The 19125-nt window shown below is 31.7% G+C and overlaps 11 protein-coding genes and 5 pseudogenes across 16 annotated transcripts, besides 3 other annotated features; 5 read left to right on the top strand and 11 right to left on the bottom strand.

The window, feature by feature from the left end:
• Positions 1 to 1588: part of a mobile genetic element that runs on past the window's edge.
• Positions 439 to 1552, bottom strand: TVAGG3_0710840 (annotated as a pseudogene). The gene has a single exon. A coding segment is annotated over exon 1 (1114 nt).
• A 3207-nt stretch (positions 1589 to 4795) lies between the features above and the next one.
• Positions 4796 to 4828: a mobile genetic element.
• Positions 4829 to 5272: 444 nt separating this feature from the next.
• On the bottom strand, positions 5273 to 6151 carry TVAGG3_0710810 (uncharacterized protein; the record flags this gene model as incomplete). The annotated part of the gene is made up of 1 exon (XM_001306103.1): positions 5273 to 6151. One exon carries the CDS (start codon positions 6149 to 6151, stop codon positions 5273 to 5275), a length of 879 nt encoding a protein of 292 aa, XP_001306104.1.
• A 281-nt stretch (positions 6152 to 6432) lies between these two features.
• Positions 6433 to 19125: part of a mobile genetic element that runs on past the window's edge.
• On the top strand, positions 6675 to 7109 carry TVAGG3_0710800 (uncharacterized protein; the record flags this gene model as incomplete). The annotated part of the gene is made up of 1 exon (XM_001306102.1): positions 6675 to 7109. The coding sequence occupies one exon, from the start codon at positions 6675 to 6677 to the stop codon at positions 7107 to 7109; it is 435 nt and encodes a 144-aa protein (XP_001306103.1).
• TVAGG3_0710790 (uncharacterized protein) lies at positions 7287 to 7523 on the bottom strand (the record flags this gene model as incomplete). The annotated part of the gene is made up of 1 exon (XM_001306101.1): positions 7287 to 7523. The coding sequence occupies one exon, from the start codon at positions 7521 to 7523 to the stop codon at positions 7287 to 7289; it is 237 nt and encodes a 78-aa protein (XP_001306102.1).
• On the bottom strand, positions 7578 to 8031 carry TVAGG3_0710780 (annotated as a pseudogene). Its single transcript has one exon. A coding segment is annotated over exon 1 (454 nt).
• TVAGG3_0710770 lies at positions 8384 to 9634 on the bottom strand (annotated as a pseudogene). The gene has a single exon. A coding segment is annotated over exon 1 (1251 nt).
• Positions 9662 to 10090, bottom strand: TVAGG3_0710760 (uncharacterized protein; the record flags this gene model as incomplete). The annotated part of the gene is made up of 1 exon (XM_001306099.1): positions 9662 to 10090. The coding sequence occupies one exon, from the start codon at positions 10088 to 10090 to the stop codon at positions 9662 to 9664; it is 429 nt and encodes a 142-aa protein (XP_001306100.1).
• TVAGG3_0710750 (uncharacterized protein) lies at positions 10136 to 10375 on the top strand (the record flags this gene model as incomplete). The annotated part of the gene is made up of 1 exon (XM_001306098.1): positions 10136 to 10375. One exon carries the CDS (start codon positions 10136 to 10138, stop codon positions 10373 to 10375), a length of 240 nt encoding a protein of 79 aa, XP_001306099.1.
• TVAGG3_0710740 (uncharacterized protein) lies at positions 10400 to 11257 on the top strand (the record flags this gene model as incomplete). The annotated part of the gene is made up of 1 exon (XM_001306097.1): positions 10400 to 11257. One exon carries the CDS (start codon positions 10400 to 10402, stop codon positions 11255 to 11257), a length of 858 nt encoding a protein of 285 aa, XP_001306098.1.
• On the top strand, positions 11308 to 11878 carry TVAGG3_0710730 (annotated as a pseudogene). The gene has a single exon. A coding segment is annotated over exon 1 (571 nt).
• Positions 11961 to 12536, bottom strand: TVAGG3_0710720 (organellar and viral DNA polymerase type B; the record flags this gene model as incomplete). The annotated part of the gene is made up of 1 exon (XM_051243764.1): positions 11961 to 12536. One exon carries the CDS (start codon positions 12534 to 12536, stop codon positions 11961 to 11963), a length of 576 nt encoding a protein of 191 aa, XP_051090351.1.
• Positions 12869 to 15179, bottom strand: TVAGG3_0710710 (annotated as a pseudogene). The gene has a single exon. A coding segment is annotated over exon 1 (2311 nt).
• TVAGG3_0710700 (organellar and viral DNA polymerase type B) lies at positions 15187 to 15776 on the bottom strand (the record flags this gene model as incomplete). Its single annotated transcript, XM_051243763.1, has 1 exon — positions 15187 to 15776. A coding segment is annotated over one exon (590 nt), but the record flags the coding sequence as incomplete, so codon positions are not given.
• Positions 15831 to 16304, top strand: TVAGG3_0710690 (uncharacterized protein; the record flags this gene model as incomplete). The annotated part of the gene is made up of 1 exon (XM_051243762.1): positions 15831 to 16304. The coding sequence occupies one exon, from the start codon at positions 15831 to 15833 to the stop codon at positions 16302 to 16304; it is 474 nt and encodes a 157-aa protein (XP_051090349.1).
• TVAGG3_0710680 (KilA, N-terminal/APSES-type HTH, DNA-binding family) lies at positions 16709 to 17536 on the bottom strand (the record flags this gene model as incomplete). The annotated part of the gene is made up of 1 exon (XM_051243761.1): positions 16709 to 17536. The coding sequence occupies one exon, from the start codon at positions 17534 to 17536 to the stop codon at positions 16709 to 16711; it is 828 nt and encodes a 275-aa protein (XP_051090348.1).
• On the bottom strand, positions 17689 to 18630 carry TVAGG3_0710670 (organellar and viral DNA polymerase type B; the record flags this gene model as incomplete). Its single annotated transcript, XM_001306095.1, has 1 exon — positions 17689 to 18630. The coding sequence occupies one exon, from the start codon at positions 18628 to 18630 to the stop codon at positions 17689 to 17691; it is 942 nt and encodes a 313-aa protein (XP_001306096.1).

Genomic DNA, 19125 nt, shown 5'->3' with positions numbered 1-19125 from the left:
TTTATAGCCGGTGAGTGCTTCAACGTTTGTTATTCTGTCAGCGTGAAGTTTTCCACATGGACTCTGTGTTAATAAAATATTTACTGTTTCAAATTCTGGATCTATCATTATTGATTCCACTAATGGAAAAGTCTACCTTATTTATGTCCACGTCTTCTGGTTGAGGATCACAATAATAGAAATCAATATTAACATTTAACATTCTCGCTAATCTCTCACTTTCTGATGAAATGTCAAACCCTTCATATGAATCTATTGCTTCATTTAAATAGCTTCTACGAGTTTTAGGATTAACACCATCAGGAATGTTATAGAAGCGTTTAAATAACCTTCTACCTTCTGCTCTAATTTGATTATCATTCATTTTAGCTGTTCCGTTTTTGTTCATTTATGTAAGAATAAAAAAATTAAAAAAATAAATAAAAATAAAGTTTTTTTTTAAAGCCCATAAAATGAATTAAGAACACATAAATTTTTATCATCTGCGACGTGACGAATACATTTTAATTTACTCAAGAATGCGTACCCGGATACATTAAATCTAATTCCTGTCTTATTTAATTTCACAACTTTGAAAAGGAATGTATGAATAGCTATAAAATGATGAGAAGATGTTTTATGGGTTGCTTCCATTTTTTCTGAAATAAATGAATAAATATAATGCTTATACGTTTTCATATCTTTTATGTTCTTAATAACGAATGGTATAGACCTTTCCACTTCATCTTCCTTCGGTGCTGTTCTTTCATATGAAACATTATTAGTATCTTCAATAATGAAACCACAATCACACAAAATTTTATATGTTCCAATGGTTTCTTTTGATATTTTATCTAATAAATCAAAAACTTTATCAACACCTGTGCATTTATTTAAATAATAATTTGTGTAAATATCATGATCTTCTTTCTTAATCGTATTAGTTGCATATGTCACGTTTTTAAGAGCTTTTTTTGAATTTTTCGGAATCTAAAGGTGGTGAAAGTAAGATACAAGGGTATTCTTCATTATCAATAAATTGTAACTTATGTTTACGTATAAATTTAGTACCTTCTTCTGAAAGTGTTTCATCTATTTCGCCATCTAATAAATTTTGTGTTGATTCTGAGACATAATTTTTATATCTTTCTTCATGAGATTTCTGAACTTCTGATTCCGAAGCTGGGATATTCATTAAATCCTCTACTTCATTTTCATTATATTTTTCAACTTCTCTTAATTCCTTAATTTTTTCATCTATTTCATCTCTTATTTTTTCCAGTTTTTCAATTTCAATTTCATCGTATTCATCATCTTTAATCCGTTCTTCATAATATTCAGGGAAAACATCAGGTTCTTTAGGTTTTTCTTCTTCAGATGTGGGATATAAGAAATTTATAACATCATCTTTATTCATTTTTCCATCATAATCTAAATCATTTAATAACTCGGCAAATTTTTGACAATTTCTTAAATAATATTTACTAACTTCATAACACATCTCATCTAATATATCCTTTATTTCCTCGTTTGTGAATCCTAATGTTTTCACATCGTTAGTTTTGACGCTCATTTCTTACGAATTAAAAAATAAATTATTCAAAAATGTGAGACATGAATTTTTAAAGTTTATTTTTTTATTTCATTATGGTAGTGAATCTTTCATTCATGAAAATAATTATTTCTGATTTCTTCTTCTCTCTCGTACATACTAGATTTGAAGAATTCAGAACTTTTACCATAATCTCCTAAATGTTTTCTTATCCCCAACGTGTGCCAGTTATTATATGAAACTGAATAAACTTTATCTTTATCTTTACACCTTTCATCACTTCCAATATATTTATATCTCAGTTTTGATTTAGCATTTTCATATTCATTAACGTTTAATAATTCACAATCTTCCTTTTTAAATAAATGTTTAAGATATTCAGGATTTAATACTCTACGTTTATATGCTCCTAACTTAGTTCTAAAGGTTTTTCTACAAAATTTAGGAATTCCATCCTCTTTAATGTCATCAATGATTTCCATTTCATTATTTTCAATTTCTTCTTCTCGTTTATGAGGTCTTTGATTATGACTCCATTGATTCCATGAAATTAAATATTCTTTATCATTATATTTATACCTCATTAGCTTATTTTGGCTTTCATATTCATTTAATAATTCACAATCTTCATTTTTAAATTGAAGTTTAACCCATTCAGGATTTAAACAATGTTTAATTAATCGCGGAATATCTGACATCATCTATATATAGCTTCTTTTATAAAAGATAAAAAAATAAATTATTTTAAAATTAATGTTAATTTTTTAATGATTTATAAATAAATATATTTTAATGTATCGTCTATATATAGATGTAACAAAAAAAGTCACTAAACCCATCATATCCTACTACTGTTTGCAATAAAATTTACGTTAGCACAAAAGAATTAACATCAACTAGAATATAAACAATATTGACTTGGGCATAAATATATTCGATGTGGATATATTCTACTCAAAATTGAAATCAATTTAATTTTAACAGTTCCGAAGGAGGTAGAAATATGTTGTATGCTTATAATTGATAAAATTAACAGTAAAATCTTCTTAATTCAATATATTGAAATAAACCACCGGTATGTTTTCAAAACTAAGATTGAATTGACATATATTTTTTGAATATCATCACTGGGAAAAAGTTTAGAATGAAAAAAAGAAGTAGTAAAAATTATATAAACAAGTAATGCTACACGAGGTTATATCTTCAATTTCCATAAATCAAAGGGAAAAATAATAAAATAAAATATAAATTTGAAATAAAATGGAAAAATTTAGCAAAAAACCATTTACTAAATCAATTGCAATTCAATTACAATGATAAACACGTTTCCATGAAGATATGAAAATAAACATAATTTAATTTAAAAAAACAATAGCATAAATGAATGAATGACAAGCAGTTCAGCTTTGTTGAAGAAGGACATAATTGATAATCTTCAAAAACAAAAAAATATTTTTCAAAAAGAATATAAATGACAAACGAAGAAAATGAATATTACAAATTAAACATTAAATATGAGTAAATTGATATTTTCTTATCAAACAGAAAAAAATACATATCAATAAAATATCAAAATGAATGAGAACGATCATTTCAAAGATCACATATGAATGAAATTATCTGGTATTATTTATTTTGATTCCCTTTTATTATAACAAAATTTCAAAAAAAAATTTTCTGAAAATATTAATTGAAATTGATAGTCCGAAATGGAAATGATTTTAATTTCGAAATGCTTTGATTAAACAATATTGTTATCAAAATAAATTTTTTAAATTTATTTCCGAATAATTTTTGAAAAAGTCTGTATACTTAAAATTAAAGAATAAAATTAATTATTTTTACTCAACGATCATAAATTTTCAGAAGTATTCAAATTCCACAATGACATTTTGCTAATTATTTTATATACAATTGTTGCTTTTATCATATATGATTAGATTTATTTAGTTTTTTTCAGATATTAGATTTTGAAATGATTGTGGCAAATTCTGAATGCAAAAAATGAGATTATTCACAATAAAGATTTTGTGAGTTTTACATATAAAAACTGAAAAAGTTAATAGTAAACAACAAGGATTTAATAATTACTAATGGGAATTTAAGAGCTGTGATATGTCTAAAGGGTCTAAAGAATAGCAGGTTTTTTCAGAATGTCTCTTTGCTAATTCGATATATTGAGGTATATGTGGACTAATTTCTTCCCAATGCTCTGCATACCAGCAAAGCAATGCTGTCCTATTTCTTTTTGCTAAGCGGTCAATAGGAATACCCTTAAATTTTTGTTATTGGACAAAAAAGTGACACCAAATCACACTTGTTTGTTGGATCTTACCATTCCAGATAAATATAGCAACTTGATTTTATGAAATTAGATAGATATATATGTGTACTTTTATCCCGTGTTGTTTTCTCGAAAACCTAATATCCTATGGGGATGCTGATTTTGAGCTTGTGTAAAAGTCAAGTGTCAATTATATGGCAATATTCTACCATATGTGGTGATGATATTTCAATATGTGTCTTTGTTAAAATTAAAAGTTTGAGATGAAATCAGCCTTATTTTATTTTGATGTGGTATTATTTTTTGTTCTCTATGATGCATTATAATAACATATTAGGAATAAATGCCAACTATTGATTTTCTTGAGAGTTTGGCACAAATCACGTCAAAAGATTATTGATGTCTGGCACGATCATGAGTTGTGCTTTTTTTGGCTTGTCGGGGTATTTTGCCTAATGGTTAGAACAGAATGGCTATGTGTTGTCGATAATCATAAATAATTTATTTGGCGCTATATTGTTTATCTAATTTGCAACTATATATTCAGGGGCTAAGACGGTTTATAGGAATAATGCACATAATGAGAAGGCTAGAAGTCGTGATTTTTTGGCGTATTACAAAAAAATCCTATAAAGAATCATATTTGAGCCATATTTTTAAATACAATGATATAGTTATGGAATTTATATCCAGAATATATAAAGTAATATGAAATTGAGACTGAATAAAAAAAAATATAAAAAAATTAAAGGAAATTAAGTAAAAATATGTTTGACATTTATCAAATATAGGTAGAAAATGTGGTGGTACATTTATTATCAAAAAATAGGGTTAAAATTTTTGAATAAAAAATATTCGATTAGAACAAATTATAAAGTGAAAATATAAATCTTACTTAAGAAGATTAATGATTGGTGATATAAAATGCTAAATTTTAATAGAAGCAAAATAAAAAATAAGCGATATTATATTATTATTAAGGGTGCCCTATAGACGATAGCCCCCTCAGAAAAAATAACCTTAAATAAAACCAATGCTTTTCGAGACCTATTTTGGTACCTCCAAAAACATTTTCTTAGCAAAAAATCAAGTTGATGTATTTTGTTTTGTCATCGTAGATACTCTAATTTTCGCCCAGTAATGTTATATAAAAGGAGCTTTTTTGTCGAAATGCAAAACAAAATTGGCCATTAATGTGGTGAATTATCGATTTTTGGTACAGCATACTTTCTTATCAATGAATAAATGCAGCTACTTGATAAAAGAGTCTTCAAAAGCAACTTTTGAAAAAAAAATTCCTTATTTACATCAAGAGCCGAATACTTTTACGATGAATATTAATAAAATTTGTCGGTATTTATTCTTACAGATTATCAGATCACAAAAGCCAAAAATTGTTTATTATTTTTTTCAGAATAAAAATTTCGAATGTATCAATTATATCAAATACATACATTTTATTCATACATTACAAATGAAAGATTTAATTTTTGAAAAACATAAATTTTTTCGAAAATCAAATATTTCGGTGTATTATATGCGCCTTTGTTTAAATTATTCGCCAATTCCTCATCACGAATGTAAGATATTTTGGTATTACAAAAGAGAATCCATGAATTGATGTTTTCGTCCAAAATAATAATATTATATTGTCGACTGTGATAAGTTATTATGGCTACTAGTTTGGATTTTACAGCTGGATTGTTATTCCATGTGTAATCATCCAATGGAAACGTAAAACCAGCAACATCAATAAAAAGATAATCTGAAAAAGTAGGAGTAACTTGAAGTTCGTTATTATTAACAAGAGGAATGTCAATTTTATCTGTAAATCCCCAGCAGAATTTTTTGAAATAATCAATAAGATCTAGTTGCCTAGCTTCACATGCAAGCGATTCTTGTAATTGTTTGAAAGCATCAATTGGATCAGCTTGATGTATCTTTTGCCGTTTCGAGTACAGGTGATACAGATAAGTAACATCTGCATTTTCCGAAAAGTTCCGATTTGTGAGCGATAATATTTCTTTGTATATTAACTGTTGCTCATTGGGATTAGAGAATAATTCGTCAAATAGTTTGTGCATTAATGGTCGAAATGTAATAAGTTGAACAATAACGGCAAGAAAACTGAGATTTTTTCCAAGCTTGATACCAAGCTTTTGTTTTTTAGGCTTATCATGTGTTTTTCTGAGTGTCTGTGGAAGTTGTATCAAATCAGGATGAAAATCTGCTATCATTTCAAGAGATGGTGGATTGTGGCTGAGGACGTTAAGATAATTGATTGCATTTATCTTAATTTTCTCAAAGTTATGAAAATCAGTAAAAGCTGAATTCATAATTTCTTTTGCTTGCTGAGAATCGTAAACTGCAACAGCCGAGATGTTTTCTTCATTAATACGAATTAAAGACGAGTACGTATTATAAAGATCTTGTTTAAATTTGGATAATAAATTTTGGAATTCTTGAGGATCATCTGGAATTTCCTTCGCCTTGAAGAAAAATGAAAACCTTTTCCAATCTGGTGGTACTTTGATATCGGAACCAAATATAGATTTTTTGTTGAATTTTGGATAATCTGTTGGAAGTGAAAGATTTTCAGATTCTGACGGTTCTTCATAGTTAGTATCCCTAAGTTGCGTACTGTGGCACTGCGCGCCTCCGTACACCACTTAGCGGTTTTGACACTTTACGAAACCGGTAACGTATATTTTACAACACAACCATAACACCAACTTAACCTTAAATATTTACAAAACCATCTGACACATAAACGACTTCACTAACGAATTCACTACCGTCCTCACTAAATAAAAATAACCTTATTTTTATTTTTTTAATTTTTTATTTCATTACAAAGACATGTCTGACTACATTTACTATGACTCTTTCCCAGAACGTTTCCGTGAACTATTCAAAACTCAAGTAAAACTGAGAAACATGCATTTTAACAAAGACAGACCCATTGACGATGAAAGAAACCCTGAATATATTACAATCCCTTATGACGCAAAGTTCATTGCATACATTCCTTATGGTCGCAGAGGAACGAAAACTATTTCAACAAAGAACAAAAATTATTTCTGGAGCGATGAAGAAAATTGCCTTATCTACATAAATGCATACTTAAATAAAGCTACATATTGTACAAAAGAAGGTTGGACTGGATTTGAGCTCTACATATACGACGACGATGGAAACAGACGTTGTGTATACCCATACGATAATATGTACCATTGTTTTCATCAAGCATTAAACGAATACATAGTCAGTAAGGGTGTCATTCCTGCTGAGTAGAAATGTTATATTTTTGTTCTGTCATTTATAAAAAAAATAAACTTAAAAATAAATGATATCACCACCCTCACACGTATGAAAACATAGCACAAAAATAAATTTAGGTGAAGTGGTGAAATCTCACCTCTTTTTTCACCCGGTTTCTAACCTCATTTCTATCCTGTTGAATTCATTGCTTTATAACTCTCTTCCTTTCTCCAACTCTTCTAACTTCTTCTTAAGTTCAGCAATGTTGTCCTCATGAAGTTTAATCTTCCTTAATATACCTTCTTTATCTAATGGTTGCTTTATCTTTCTAAACTGAACTCTACCATCCTTCATAGTATGAATGTAAAAACCTTCTGGAATAGTTCCTGATTTAATGTATTCTACCAAAAACTTTTGTTTCATTGCTTCAGTGACTTTATTTGTCATTTCAATCAAATAAAAATTTTAATATTAAATAAAAATAACGTTATTTTTTCATTAAGGAAACGCAGGAGTTTTACGATTTATTTGAGGAGTAGGTTCTGGTTTAAATGTTGGAGTCGGTTTAGGAGTTGACTTTTGAACAGGAGTTTGTACTTCCATAGGTTCAGGAGTCATTGAAGGTTTTGCTTGTGAAGGCGTTGGTTTTGGCGAAGGTGTTGGAGTTTGTTTAACTTCAGCTACTTCAGTATTATTTACAACATTTGCTTTATTTCTTTTCAACATCATAACTGCTCCTTCTGTAGCTAGCAAACCTAGTGGGAGACCATATTTTATATAAGGACTTGACCAAATGCTATTTTTGACAGGAGCTGGTGGAACACCTAACCTTGGTGAGACTGCTCTTTGCCATTGTGCAGCTCGTAAGAAATATTCAATAGGTGCTCCATAATCGTTTGGTAAAGTTTGTTTCACAAGATGGTGAAGGTTCACGAGAGCTTGATGAAGAACTCATTTATAAGCTTTAAAAATAAACGTTCATCCTTTATTCCTCACGTCGTCCGTAGCTAAGTTATAGTCATCTAATCTTATTATTGGGATGCCATTAGCACGCACCTGAATGGCAAAGCAACAATCCCTCATAAATCCAATAAGTGGCTTTGGTACATTTTCAGTTGCTAGTTCAATAGGTCCTTTAACAGACAATTTGTATGTTATTGGAGCAGTAGATGTTTGACCTTGCTGGAAGCAAAAGTCCACTTCTGTTGGAAAACCACATAAGAAATGTGTGTTGTCATAGCTATCCCATTTATGTTCCACACTACCATCATCCACCAATGACCTCATAACATCTTCATTAAATCCTATCATATCATTGTTTGTATTGCAGGCGTTCGCAACCATTTCATAAAATACAGGTCCATATGATTTTTCGGGTTCTGCAGGCATATTTCCATAAGCTCCCATGGAAAGCTGAAGATATTTAAACTTAGGGTTCTCAAAATTAACATAATAGTTGTCTTTCTTTCTAAATAGTGCCCAAATACTTTTAACATTAATAGGCGTATAAGCTGCTGTAAATGTTGCACTTGAACTATCTGTATTCTTTGAGAATGAACCGTCCATAGGAATCCAATCCATAACTTTAACAGGAAAACATAAAGCCTCGTTTGTATAATGTTCTACAAGTTCTGTATAAATGTTAGGGTCTAAAGAGAATGACTTTGGATGAATGAAACATTCATTAAAATCCATCTTTGTTCGAAATAGTTGCTGGGTTACAGTTGTAATAGTAACTGTTCCACTAGCTTCTACTGCCTTCGTTATCATAGTGAATGGTTCATTCCATGGAACAAATTTATTTGTCGGTGGATTTGAATCTGAAGCAAATGCAACTTTAAGAGTTGGATTGAAAGCAATGATATCATTTACAGATATAGATGTGCATTGTAAGGCGTCGCTACTGAACTTTACTTTAAGCTGAATGTTTCCTGCAAAAGCTGGAATAAATCGAATAGCTTCTAATGGAAGGAATCTTCTAACAGGAATTCTTAAACGAACTTAAAATCAAATGATTTTCCTGCTGTAATTGGACCACTAACAATTTGTCCTGTTCTGCATGTTCCCGAATGACTCCATACATCTTCATGTCGAGTCTTTGAGAAAACATCTACTTTCTTTATTTGTTCGGTAGTTTGTGAGTTTGAAGTTATATATGCTTCTTCTCTTGCGTTGTCTTGAGAATATACGATACGACCATTTGCAAGGATTTGATATCCAGCAACTGCATAGAAAGCGTCATCGAAACCAATCCAAAATCCTGGTGGGTTTGTTTTATTGGAACCTGAACCAATTTCTTTATCTACAATAAATTGACCTTCCATTTTATACGTAATGAATGTATTGTAAAGGTCCAACATATTTTCACCAGGAGGTAAGAGATTGAATGTTACCCATGTGTTATCTTTAGCAGTTCCAGGTTGTGATGGAATCTTTGCGTCAGAATATTTTCTATTAGTGTCACCAATTTGAACTGCATTGTCTATGATATCGAAATATGAGCGAATCTGATGAATATGCTCTGCTGGAGTAAATTCGTTTAACTGTTCGTTCTGCATGTCTTTGATTCGGATAAAAATATCTATTTACTTCATTATTCTCACTCTTCTTCTTGGCATTCGTGGTGGAAGTTGTTTCTTGACATTTTCAATGAACTGTACATTCTCTTTTGTCTCAACTTCTTTCACTGGCGGGTCAGGATTCTTTGACTCAGTTTGCTTTTCAATGAAATTCACGAACTTTGCAATAAGCTCTTGGTTCGTTATTGAAAGTACATCTGGCTTCTTTTCTTCTGGTTCTATTGACTTTTCAGTTTGAATAGAAGGCTTAACATGGGCTTCGCCCTCGGTGCCATGCACCTTAATGTTGTCGCTTTCTGCATTCGCTAATGGAACCTTTCTTTTTCTTACGTATATTTTACCATCTTTACTCTGACTTACGTAATAGAAAGGATGTTGTATTCCTCTTGCGTCATTTAATATAATAGACTCTCGCTCTGATTTTGACAAGCTCATTTTACATCGGTTAAAGTTTTAATTTTGTTTTTTATCTGCAGTCAAATGACTCAGACAAGCCCTACGGACAAGACCCAAGGGGTCATAGATGTTGAAGCATTGAAGAAAGAAATTCGTGAGCAAATTTTATCCGAACTGAAGGAACAAAAACAAGAACAAAAGCCAGAGAGAACAAAGAGAAAACTTAGTGAAAAACAACTTGCTGCATTAGCTGCTGGAAGACAGAAGAACCCAAGACTACTGGCGAAGAAAGCTAGAGAAGAAGCTGAAGCAAAGAAAGAGTAAATGTGTTATTTTTATCGGAACTAAATGTATAGACAAATACCTTTATCTGTTGCGTTCAGTAGTGAAAACCCTGACGTCAAAATAAAGGGGAACAGAGTAACGTTTAAGTTTCCAACAGACTGGATTGTGAACATAAATGAAGAGAAGTGCATTGGCATAACAAATATGTATATAACACGTGCTTTCAGAAAGGTTGACTTTATACTTCAAGTCGAGATAGAAAATGACGAACAGTCTTTAAGCGCCCAAAACATTCACATATACAAATACTTCAATGGCAGTACGACGTTAGAAGACTGTATAATTACATTTTACGAAAATTTTCAAAAGAAGTTTAACATGGATTTAGAAAAATTAAAACCTTTACGTGATTTTCTTGCAGAACTGAAAGAAGAAGGAATTGTAGAAAGATTAATAGCTTTTCATTACGAGTTTGTACCAAATGAAGATGGAACTCATGACTGTCAATTCATTGTATTCTCACCATTCAATGAAGTCGCTAAAGAGAAAGAAAATCCATTACGTATAAGATTTCAAATCTCTGAACCAAGTGATGATTTCAAGAATGTTTTCAATTATGATGCAATGCTTCCGAGGAAAAATGATTTTTCCGAAATTAGATTTCCAGGTATTTGGGATAGAAAGCAAGCTATATTATATTCAAACTTAAGTAAGGGAGTTGAAAATGAGTTCATTGGTCATACAAGAACTTCACCACTTCCTAACCCTAAATACTATAAATTAACTGGCTTCAATCGTGAGTTTTGGATAGACATGTTCTCCACTCATGACCATAACTACCCAATGTTCTTACCTCCAGATGGGAAAGATTGTCTCTACATTGAAGCACAACTCTTAAACTCTACCATCGCAGTATTGTAAAATCTACGCTAGTTTTATTTTTTTCTGAAAATTTTATTTGAGTGAAAGGCATGGAAGGTGAAGGACATTGGCAAACACTCGAACATGACAATGACTATGAAATCTTTTCAGAGTACCCTTATCCAATTAGACGTATAAGCAATAAAAGAGTTGTTAGTGAGTTTGACCAAGGAGTTGGTTATATTTGTGTAAATTTAAACAAACACAAGCTGATGAAACATAGAATAGTTGCAGAAACTTTCATTCCGAACCCTGAAGGACTTCGTGAAGTAGACCATATAAACAGAGACAGAGGAGACTTTCATATCTCGAACTTAAGATGGACGACAAGAAGAGAAAACATGAGAAATATTTCTGGTTCAAATGGCTATTGGTTTGACATTGTTGACTCTCTTGCTGAAGACACTGTTGAAATTATACAATACTCATATCACACGTTAGAGAACTACTACTATGTCCCAAGTGAAGATGCCTTTTACTATTTCATGGGAACTCAATACAGACGAATGAATGTCTTAAGACAGTATAACAAAGATTATATAAACATTACAGATGTAGAAGGAAGAAGAACAAAGCTGTCTATTGCAAAGTTTAAGAGAGACAATGGTTATACATAAATGACAAAAATATATGACCTATGACTTCGCCCTCAGCGGCTTATTTTTATCACGAATGACCTCATTGCTGACAAAAATAAATGACCTCAGAACTTCAACTTACGAATAAAGCTTGTTTTAGTCGTTATTGAGAAGTTAAACTTTTCAGCAAAGCAAGGACTAGAAGACTTACATAAGTCAAATCCAATCTCTTGACCATCATGAAGTGCTTTGTAAAGTTTCATTAAACTGAACTCAGAGTCTTTGTCATATGTTCCAACAGGTATGTGAATGTTCTTATCTTCATTGTAATAGCATTGTATAGCTTCAGGAAACATTTCATTAGCTGTTAAAGCAAGGACGTCTTGTTTGACACCTTTGCAACGTGCATGAAATGCAACTTCATTTAAATCGTTAGTGAGTAAGTCTATGTAGGTCTTCTTTCCACAAAATATTGACTTGTATGCTAAACTTTGTTTTCCAGGTGTTATTTCTGCGAAGTCAGAATGAAATTGACCAAGGTTCTTTCCTATAAGTTCGCGACCGTATCTCTTCTTAAACTCTGCTGCGAGCTTTGGTATGTCTTCATTGAAAATATGCATGCTATCACAGTCCTGGTAAAATATTTGAAGTCCCATATCTTCAGCAGTACAGAATACTTCACACATTATTCTCTTCGACATAGATAAGAATATTAACACCAAGTGGACAGAAGTTAAAGTGTCTGCAAATGCTTTTCGTTAGCTTGAAAATAGTTTTATCTGAACCATCCAAACCTTCGAACTTCACTATATGGTTGTAGTTTCTGATGGCATATCTTATAGCATCTTTGTCATTTACTATGGTTATTTTTGACTCAATAGGAGATAGAATAGTTTTGCCATAAATACTGTTCAGAATGAGCTTTATATTTTCTTGCAAAGGATTTCCTTCTTTCTTATACTTTAACCTTAACTCAAACAACTTCTTTACTTCATCTCTTATTCTAATATCTCTGTTTCCATCGTAATAGTATCCTTGCAACACTTCACATTTGACACCTTGATATTTTATGAGGTCTTGTAATGTTATATGGTCAACATACATTAAACAGCAAGTGTTTGAACTTCTGGGAACGTTAAGTTCTGGATTTAGTTCAGGGTCACAAACTATTAAAGGAAAGTGTCTATGTATTCCAATCTCTGTTATCTTAATGAGAACAAAGAAGCCAGACATAAACTTTTCACCAATGGGTTCCTTTTGGTCGTCATCGAATAAATGTCTCATGAGATACTCTGTGCTTAACATTTCTTTCTTCATAACCTTTGGAATACCTTCTAAAGTATAAAGTCTTGCTATAGCTGATGGATATAATGAAACAGCGTCGAAATCAGCAATGAGTTTCTTTTCGCTCTTTTGTTTCATGTTATCTGACAGCATACATCTTCCACCTTGAATACAGCGTGAAATAAATTCTCTTGGTTTATTTGAGAGGTCATATAAATTTCCATTCGGGAAGTACACTCTGTTCTCAAACAATTTGTTAGCAATTGAACAAATACTAACGTAGTCATAAACGTTTAAATCAAATTATTTTAATATATCATTGCGGAACTTAACAAAACCTTCTCTTAAAATTCTTACATCTTGTTTGCAATAAAATGTGCTATACTTTTCTAAGTCGAAGTGGTTTTCATCTATTCTGCAACCTTTGATGGAATCTATGTTTTTCATGAACGTATTCGCATCCTGGATAAACTTACACGCTTCAGAAATTACGCCAGTTTTGTTGTCATGTGCTAACAAAACACTGCTGTAGTAGTTGTATGGAAATACTTCTTTCGGTCCTGTTTGTAAGTTAAACATAGCAGGAAATAGTTTAAGCTTCTTATTTATAACACTGTAAGAGTCTTTTATAATAATTGCCCTTCCTTTATATAAGCCAGTTATTTGCATTGTTCGTGAACCTTTAATGATGGGAGTTCCTTTCACTTCTGTCATGTGTCTTAAGATGAAGTTTATATCATAACTGAGGTTATGGAAATATATTAAACTCTTGTCAGGAAGTCGTTCCAAAAATTCTGTTGCACAGTTCTGACCCCAAATGCTTTCACTCACTGAACCATCTTCACTGTCATAACAGATGTTAAAAGCTTTATGAAAGCCGTCTGTGCTACACTCAAAGTCAGCAAAGAAAACGTGCTCAGGAATGAACTTGCACTTATTTTTATTTACTTCTTTTGACTCGGCTTTCTTCTTCAGTTGTACACAATACTTTGGAGCATATGTCAAATCTTTAAATGGTGCAAGGTTCTGTTTATATAAGTCAGTCGTATATGTGAAAAGTTCTCCATAAGAAATAGGTTCGAAATATTTGCACTCCCACAATGTTTTCATAACATCCCATAACGGTGTTGTTCTATCATAACGAACTACATATTTGTTCTCTCTCTTTGTATAAATCTTCATCTGTTTCTCAATGTTCATTCCACCACACTCCTTCAAGATTTCTATATAGTTGCGAATGAAATATGTTGTCATTGGTAATCTTTCATTTAGCATGTAGTGGTCTTCAACAAGAAGTAAGTCAATAGTTCGAACAGTTTACATTCTTTTGGTATGTATCTCTTTATTTCATTATGTCTTGAGTCATTGAAGTAACCAATGGTAACATTAAATGCTATACCTGTTGCGTCAGAAATTTCTTGTACTTTACTTTGAGGAAAGTCTCTAACACGAATGACTTCTCTCATGTGGTCAATAGTTTCTTCATTTACTCCAGCCTGAATGCAAGCATAAACGAAACAATTGTCTTCTGTCATAAGTGTTGCAGTTCTTTTGTTCAGTTCATTGAAGATTTGGTAGCGTTCAAGATTTATAGGTAATGTGCAAAGATACTTCCAGAACTGACCGCTTCTCTTCTTATAAAACTTCTTTTCACCATTATCTTTCCAAAAGCTTTCTATAAGTGCTGGGTTTCCTGTTTGCTTAAGAGCTTCCAAAATGGCTTTCTGGTCATTTGTCAGTGTGCTTTCATCTCTATATGGTCTCTTTTTTGGTTTGCCTTTCTTTACATCTGACATCGTTAAGCCTTCATATTCTGTTAAATCATACATCTTTATTTCAGTAAGATTCTTTATGTTTGTCAAGAAGAAGTCATAGTGCATTTCAACAATACCTGCAGCATTTGCTTCTATCTCTGATATAAAGTTCTCCTTCAAGAGCTGATGTAGTAATGTTCCAATATTATTGAGGTTTAACGTAGAACATTCATACTTTCCACCAAGTTTATAACATACCATCCATCTTTGTTGGGAGTTTATTTTAATCTTCTCTAAGAGTCTCATGAAAACCTTACCGAAATGTTTGTGTAAGTAGTCTCTGTTTGGTTCATCTAAAGCTTCGATGTTAAAGTCAATGAGTCTATTGCCTGTCTTCACATTCCTCTTCCTATTCTCTTCATCTTTCTTTAACCATCTCTCACCTTCTTTTGGTTTGTCGTCAATGGAACGAATGACATCGTTAGCTTTGCGAACTTGTTCTATAGCGCTCTTAAACATCTCTCTTCTCTGTTGTTTCAGTGTGTCGTCTCTTCTTCTTGTTTCACCAACGTTTGCATTTGTTATGTCAAACATTTCTCTTCTTACTTCATGAGGTACTGAACGTCTATGATATAAGTCAATAGCAACGTCATTTAAAGGAAATGCTCTTGCATGGACTTCGTCCTCGCCGCGTTGCGGCTTTATGAACTCATGAATTCTATCATAACTTATTGCACCATTATAGTCATTGAGGATGTCAGCGAGTGCTTTTTTGTTTGTTGCGTAATGCTTTGCAACATCTATATTAGCTTCTGTAAGAAGTTGTTTTATTTTCGAGTGTTCTAACTTAGACAACTTCCGATACATCTTTAGTAGGAAATAAAAAAATATTTTTTGAAAAAATTAGATTAGATTTTTTTAAGTTATTTTTCAAAATAATTTAATATTTTTATTTTAATGAAACACATGCAAGATTGCAAGTTCTTTTCATACAATGCTCTCGCTACTGCCATCAAGAATGAGTTCAATAATGCTTCAAATGTTAATGTTATCTTTAACAAGAAGTTTGTGAAAGAATCTAAGTTTGGTCAGTATGTCAGACCATTAGCTATCGTCATTGACCGCAAACGTTATACTTCACAAGAGTTAGCAGTAGTTTTGAAACAAAAGAGTATCTTCGTGAATGTCAAAGATACTCATTATACTGTCATAAAGAACTCTAACGTTGACTTCTTCAGTATTGCTTTAAATCTTTCCGAACAGAAAGAATATAAGAAGGGTGAAACATCTGTGAAATATTATCCTTCATCTCTGAAGACAATAACGAACAAAGATGTTATACAGAAATTCTTACCAAAGGTTGAAGAAGCTTCTATTGACATTGATGAAGGAAGTGAAATGGTTGAAGAAATAGACCCTGAAGCTTTATAAGAAAATTTATTTTTGAATAACTGATGGTGACGTGGTGACACTGAAAAAATTAATGAAAACATAAACGAAAACATTTATTTCCTGGACTGTTGTCTAAATGTCATGTTGTCATCATTTTTCAGTTGCGATGGAATATATCTAACCTTCCCGTTAACTAATAAACTTGACGATCAGACGATTCTCCCTTCGTCGATTATGATCGACATGGAGCGTTTATGGAAACAATTAAATGGTAAAAACAAAATAAACTTGACGATCAGACGATTCTCTCTTCGTCGATTATGTTCGACACGGAGCATTTATGGAAACAATTAAATGGTAAAAACAAAATAATCGACGAAGGGTTTTGTTTTATCATGGTTTTCTCCACTATGGTCCTAACGTGGCACCCGACGAGATTTTTTTCATTCTTCCTCTTTGAAGTTGTCGAAATATCCTGTTATCTTTTCCTTCAGTAATGTTAAGTCTTCTTTGAATGTAAGTATTGTGCAACCTTTGATGTCATAGTGTGTTTGAGGAAGAGTATTTTTGACAATTTCCTTTATTTGCTCATTCGGAGTCATTGAAATCGGTAAGTTTTCACGATAGAACCAGTTTCTGTCAGATTTATATATCTTAGCTAAGTCATAAAAGCTCTTGTTGTTTCTTCTGACTAAATGTAACATAACCATATCTTTATCTTCTTCATTTTCCAACTCTTCAGTATAAATCATATACTTATAACTCTTTTCCTTTCCTTTTGGTACTGAACGCGGTATTCTTTTCTGTATGCTTTTGTCTTTGGATTCAATGACTTCATCTTTTGCATGAAGTTTCTTTTCCATCTCTCCACGTTCTGCTTTATATAGTTCATCTAACATCATGAAAATATAACAAGCATAACGAGGTGAAGTCCACATTGCTACGGCGTTTACTAAAAGTCTATGAACATAATAACCTTTCAAACCAGGAGCCAAATTCTTGCGATTTTCGTACGGAATCTCTTCCCTCGGTTTTCCGAGGGAAGCAATCATATGAGGAAATTCTTCTAAAAGTTCTTTTGTCTGTTGGTTTTCAAACCAATGATATGCTTGCTTTGTAGAACGAAGAGCATTCATTATACTTTGCATTTGGTACATATCGTCTTTGACTGAACGAATGAGACGTAACTGTTTGTTATACTGTATGTACTCGTATTCTTCATTTATAGCTTCATGGACTATAACTGTTGTTGTGTTCTCTGATGTTGACATTACTGTCTTTACATACAAAATAAAAAAATAAATAAAAATAAAACTAACTTTATTTTTATCTTTTATGAAAATTCATGAAATTTGGTCATTTTTCAGCAAAAATAATGTTTAGGTGAAGAGGTGAGATTTCACCTCTTTTTTCACCTGTTTTTTCACAAGCGTTTTACATGAATTGTACGATGTATATTTGAAATCCTAAACAATTTCGTAGCTTCTATTTCTTCTTTTAGTACATTGAATGTTTTAATCATGCCGAAAGTCTCTTTATATTTCTTCTTGACGTCAGACAGAAGGAAATCTTCTGCTGTTGGATAGTTTTTATTAAGAAATGTCAACATATCCATTTTATCTTCTGCTGGCTTTTCTGCTTCTTTCTTTAAGTCTGCATAGTCGTTTCGCATTCTTTCTATCTCTTTGACTGAGTAGTTATATTTTCTTATTGCTGCTTTACATTTTGAACATTGCGGATTCATTTTTGCGTTATACATTGAAATAAAACCAGCTAAAACAACTAAAGCGTCAATTGCTCTCTTCATCTCAAACACAGCGGGTCTTATTTGTTCGTTCCATACTTTGCCTCTTCTATCTTTATCTCTTATCTGCCATACACATTTTGCAACTAATGAAACAAAGTTATCGTATGTCTTAAACTCCCCAGATTTATATATGTCAGAAATATTTTTATAAACCATGTCGCAATCTTTGTCCATAACTTTATGGTTGCAATGAAAACCAAGGAATTCATAATTTACTTTACGTATGAATTTCTTAATTTCTACTGAGTCAGTTGGTTTCACTTCTATTTCATCGAATTCATGAATAGTGAGCTTTTGTTGTTGGATTTCAGGCAATTTGGGTAAATGGTCAATAATGTCCTGCATGTCATAAAGATATTCTTCATTTTCTTCATCCTGTGCGGTACAGTCTAAATTACTTGTTAAAAGTTCTTGCTTTATCTTCTGGATTTCTGTTTCAAAAGTATATGAAGAAGGAATAAAGCTTTTCATCTCTACCAACATTGACGTAGGATTCATGACTAACGAGTTTGGTGCTGTTATTGTGCCGATTGTTGTTGTGCCGATTGTTGAAATCATATCTTTTATACAAAATAAAAAATAAATAAAAATAAAACTAACTTTATTTTTCTATCTTAAGGAAATTCATGAAAATTCACGAGGGTGAAAAAACAGGTGAAAAAAGATGTGAAATCTCACCTCTTCACCTAAAAATTATTTTTGCTGAATTCAGCAACAAAATGAAAAAGTTTAGAAGAATTTTCTTATTCTTTCTGGCATATTTTTGTCTTTCCAATACTCCCGCTCTAATGGTCCCAGATGTGTTGGCTTCGACTCTCTCAAGTTCTTAGATGGTATAACATCTTCAACGCCTCCTTCATATCTTACTTTATAAGTGTCATCGTTTATGTTATAGCCAAGTATTTCAATAACCACTCCTCGCTTTGCTTCGTCAATGGTTTCAGCAAGTTTGCCATTACTACTTTCAACTAATTTATGACGAGGATAAAACGCAATGGAGTCGTCAGCAGCTTTTATAAGATATCCATTACCTTGCGTAGAGTCTACGATATA

This window comes from Trichomonas vaginalis, chromosome III (genome assembly GCF_026262505.1).
Source record: "Trichomonas vaginalis G3 chromosome III, whole genome shotgun sequence".
Lineage (NCBI taxonomy): Eukaryota > Parabasalia > Trichomonadida > Trichomonadidae > Trichomonas > Trichomonas vaginalis.
This window is presented reverse-complemented; position numbering and strand designations above follow the sequence as displayed.